The 4,791-nt window shown below is 51.7% G+C and overlaps 1 protein-coding gene across 1 annotated transcript; it reads right to left on the bottom strand.

Annotated features, from left to right (window-relative positions):
- Positions 1 to 221: 221 nt before the first annotated feature.
- Positions 222 to 1,208, bottom strand: GPR119 (G protein-coupled receptor 119). The gene has a single exon (XM_038415114.1). The coding sequence runs from the start codon at positions 1,206 to 1,208 to the stop codon at positions 222 to 224; it is 987 nt and encodes a 328-aa protein (XP_038271042.1).
- Positions 1,209 to 4,791: the final 3,583 nt, after the last annotated feature.

The raw sequence follows: 4,791 nt of genomic DNA on the forward strand, positions 1-4,791 counted from the left end.
GGTGCCCAACTTGAGACACGCCAGATCAGTGGGTGCTTCTGAAACTGTAGTTGCAACATTTATGTTAGGGCTGAATTTGGCCTTTCCAGTGTCTTCAAAATGGAGCCCAAGAGCCTGGCCCAGACATCCCAGCGAGTTCCTTCCATCTCGGTACCCTCCGAACCTGTGACTCCTCCAGGGGAGGAAGAGGAGAAAAGCCCACATTTTCTTTCCTTACCGTATCACTCCTGGAGCTGTGGGTGAGATATGGCACGAATCGGCGCTGGACCCCTGCTGGGAACCTGAGGGCCATGCTCCATGTGGAAGAGAGGGAAAACTTTCCTCTTCACGCACAAGCACAGCTGGTAGATCTGCAGCCGCACCTCCTTCTGCCAGTAGGCGTAGATCAGCGGGTTCAGCAGAGAATTGCAGAGCCCCAGCAGCCACAGGTACCTCTCAATGACATCGTATGGGAGGCACTTCTGGCACATGGTCTTCACAATGCTAGCTATGAAGAAAGGGGACCAAGACAGCACAAAGCACCCGATGAGAATAGCCACAGTCCTCACGGCTTTCATGTCACTGGTGTTATGAGGCAAAGGACTGTTCCCCGAGAGCCCAACCTGCGCCACTTCTCGGATGTGCTGTACGTGCAGAGAGGCAATTTTCAGGATGTCACAATACAGGTAAATGAAAATGAACAAAGCTGGGAAGAACCCGATACAGAAGATGGTGAGCATGTATGTGGGCTGGAAAACCCCAAAGAAAGTGCACTTCCCCTCGTAGCTCTGCTGAAAGCCCTGCACTATTACTGGCAGAAAGCCAATAAAGCAGGCAGCCAGCCAGAGACCCACAATGCAGGCACCAACTACCAGACCACTCATGATTCGGAAGTACTGGAAAGGTTGTTTAATGGCCAAGTATCTGTCAAAAGTCACTATGATCATGGTGAGTATGGAGGCAGCTGAAGGGGAGATGATGAAGGCCATCTTCAGGATGCAGAACATCTTCGGTGGGGGGTGTCTGTGTGTGAAAAGCTCATCTGTGACCAGCCCAGTGATTGTGACACCAACCAAAGAGTCTGCAACTGCGAGGTTCAAGACAAAATACAGCCCTGTGCAGCCGTTCTTCTGGATCAGCCGAAACAAAGCAACAGCAACAAGTGTGTTTGTAGCAATAATGAGAGAGGCCAAAACAGAGAGAACAACTCCAAACGCAAAGCCATCCATAGCTAATCTCTCATAAGGACACGGCAAGTCCAGCCTTATTGACTTGACTCCATGGCATTCCCTGGGCTTGTTACCAGAACCACAGATCAGCTAGGAATCCTGGGGAAAAACATGTCCTGGAGAAACATCAGACAGTCACCGTGCAATGGTCCTGGGCTCAGCTATAAGAGCTGACTTGGAAAGCTCAGTGCATGTGGATGTATTTGTCTCCTCTCTGGTTAGGGAGCCCATGAGGTTGAACCGTGCCTATGTATCCCCAGCTGTCAGCGGACTGGAACTGCAAGGTGCATGCTGCCAGCAGCAGCCAGTGACCAGGTCTAGTCCCACCCCTCCAGGAACCCAGTTACCAGACAACTCCAGAGAAGGGAGGGAATATGCTCTCGCTGCTTGCCAGGCTGCTCTGACAACCAGCTGAGTGGCTTAGCATCCCATCTGCATTCATAGCATCACCCCAGGGGTTGGCGGACTGCAGCAGGCTGTGCAGAGTCTATGCTGGGTCTGACGAGAGCAATCATAGTGAACGATCCCACCAGGAGCTCCAGACAGACAATGCCAACGCTGTTTTCCATCCAGGACAATCACCCAATCCTTTGTAGTTATCGTCACACATCCCAGCTCATAACTCGGACATCCCATGTGCCCCCTTCCAGCCCCACACATCTAGGATCCCTCCACATGCTGCCGCTGTTTCTTCCCCAATGTCTTTAAGGTCCGTCCATTCTTTTCTCCACTCACAGCTAAAGCTACTGGAATCTTTAAAAAACAAAAATCTCATGATTTTCTGGGGCCTGTCTCAGGTTTGGTTCTCTTGAAGTTGGCAGTACTGTACTGTACAGGAGACCTGCTGGAGTGCTGATAAGAAGCCACTCTTCATCTCCTGGCCCCAGTCTGCCTCCATGTGTCAACCTTCAAAATAGGTATGTAAAATGTTAACTGGTTAGCTGGTAAGCATTAGGCTTACCAGTTAACCAACCTTAACTGTTAAACCCTGGCCCTGGCCACACCACACCGGACCCCGGCCACACCACACCAGACTGTGCTGGCTGGAACCTGGTCCTGGTCGTGCCAGACCCCACCGTGCTGGCCAGACCCCGGCCACTCCACGCTGGACCCCACCGCGCTGGCCGCACCCTGGCCCTGGCCGCATGCTGGCCACGCTGCACCGGATCCCACTTCGCTGGCAAAACCCTGTCCCCAGCCGTGCCACGCTGGACCCTGGCTGCACCATACTGGACCCCGGCCATGGTGGCCAGACTCTGACTGTGCCAGACCCCAGCCCTGGCCCTACCCAGCCGGCCGGCTGGCCAACTCCAGTCCTAGCTCCTACCTCACTGGCCAGAGCAACCCCAGCCTCTCTCCCTTTAATCAGTTAACTGTTTAAACGATATAATTTGAATAGTTTAAATGGTTAACTTTTAAAACTATATTTACATCCCTACTTCAAAACCAGTCACATGAGAGGTGCCAGCACCCCCTGACTCCAATAGCTCCTGTTACTTCTTCCCATCCTGGAAATCAAATGCAAATATAATCATCTCAGTGTGAAGTGGGACTCACCAGAACATGGTTTCAGAGTAGCAGCCGTGTTAGTCTGTATTTGCAAAAAGAAAAGGAGTACTTGTGGCACCTTAGAGACTAACACATTTATTTCAGCATAAGCTTTCGGGAGCTACAGCTCACTTCATCGGATGCATTCAGTGGAAAATACAGTGGGGAGATTTATATACATAGAGAACATGAAAAAATGGGTGTTACCATACACACTGTAACAAGAGTGATCACTTAACGTGAGCTATTACCAGCTGGGGGGGGAGGGGCCGTGATAAACACCCTCAGAGAGCAGGGCAGACAAGGTGCCCTCCACATGTGCGGGCAGACTCATGGGCTTTTGGGGCTACTGGTACAGCCACAATAACCAGGGACTGATTTGGGATGGGTGGAGGGGCAGGCTGAGGATCTCTGAAATAAGAACTTCACAACATTAGGGACTTTTGTTTCAAACCAGGATAAGCTTATCCCACAGACAATGTCTGGCCTACAGCTGGAGCCCATCCCACAGCCAGAGCCCATCCCCTAACCCCCACATATCTCCAAGCCAGAACCAGGCCTCAAGGTGACAGAGAACCTGGGAAATGCATAACCACTTGGGGACACGACAGAATGGGCCTGAAGTGCAAAGAGCACCAGGGGATAGAGGGGGCACCCTACATCACTGGAGGGTAAAGGTATTTCCAGTGGGTCAGAGCTGTTGGAAGAAGCTGGGTGGCACTTCATCCACTCAGTGACAAGCATCCACAACTCACCCTTCCTCCCAATGGATAATTCCTTCCAGCTGCCAGTTGCTCCTGTGCTTCCCCTGCCTAACTTCCCTCCTCACTGCTACTCGCTCTTGCATTACACCCCCACCCTGCCATCCCCTTTCACTGCACACTGACAAACACACATATCCATCCCCCAGGCTCCTCCTGATGTGAAAACCTGACATTACCCTCCTTGACAGTCCTTCTTACTCGTGTCTAGCCCACTAGCCCCTGGGTCAGCTCCTATCCCAATGGAATTCCCTTCCTGTGATGCTGTGAAGAAAGGTGTCTCGGTTGTTTGGAGCAGACTCTATGGACCCTCATAAGAGGTGGAGCTGATCTGGCCTGTGGTGGGGTGTATTTACCCTGCACTGGCCCTGCAGGGCTTAATTACACCCTGTGATCCAAGAAGGCCATGCCCCCTCACCCTTGCTGGGCATGCGCTGACTGGAGGCAGACTATAAAAGAGGGCAGCCCAACTCACCCTGGGCTGACCAGGGAGGAGAGTGGAGGTGTGTTGCAGACTTCTGCTCAGAAGCTGTTAGAGCCTCAGGCTGCAGAGACCAGCCATGCTAACACCCCAGTGAGTACCTGGATGTCTGCTGAGGCCCATGTGGGGGAAGGAGTTGCCAGAAATCTCACCTAGAATCATAGAATCATAGAATATCAGGGTTGGAAGGGACCCCAGAAGGTCATCTAGTCCAACCCCCTGCTCAAAGCAGGACCAAGTCCCAGTTAAATCATCCTAGCCAGGGCTTTGTCAAGCCTGACCTTAAAAACCTCTAAGGAAGGAGATTCTACCACCTCCCTAGGTAACGCATTCCAGTGTTTCACCACCCTCTTAGTGAAAAAGTTTTTCCTAATATCCAATCTAAACCTCCCCCATTGCAACTTGAGACCATTACTCCTCGTTCTGTCATCTGCTACCATTGAGAACAGTCTAGAGCCATCCTCTTTGAAACCCCCTTTCAGGTAGTTGAAAGCAGCTATCAAATCCCCCCTCATTCTTCTCTTCTGCAGACTAAACAATCCCAGCTCCCTCAGCCTCTCCTCATAAGTCATGTGCTCTAGACCCCTAATCATTTTTGTTGCCCTTCGCTGTACTCTTTCCAATTTATCCACATCCTTCTTGTAGTGTGGGGCCCAAAACTGGACACAGTACTCCAGATGAGGCCTCACCAGTGTCGAATAGAGGGGAACGATCACGTCCCTCGATCTGCTCGCTATGCCCCTACTTATACATCCCAAAATGCCATTGGCCTTCTTGGCAACAAGGGCACACT

Source organism: Dermochelys coriacea, chromosome 9, assembly GCF_009764565.3.
Source record: "Dermochelys coriacea isolate rDerCor1 chromosome 9, rDerCor1.pri.v4, whole genome shotgun sequence".
Taxonomy (NCBI): Eukaryota; Metazoa; Chordata; order Testudines; family Dermochelyidae; genus Dermochelys; species Dermochelys coriacea.

Bases quoted from the DNA above. Each gene is read 5' to 3' on its own strand.
- GPR119 (XM_038415114.1), bottom strand. From the start codon at position 1,208: ATGGATGGCTTTGCGTTTGGAGTTGTTCTCTCTGTTTTGGCCTCTCTC.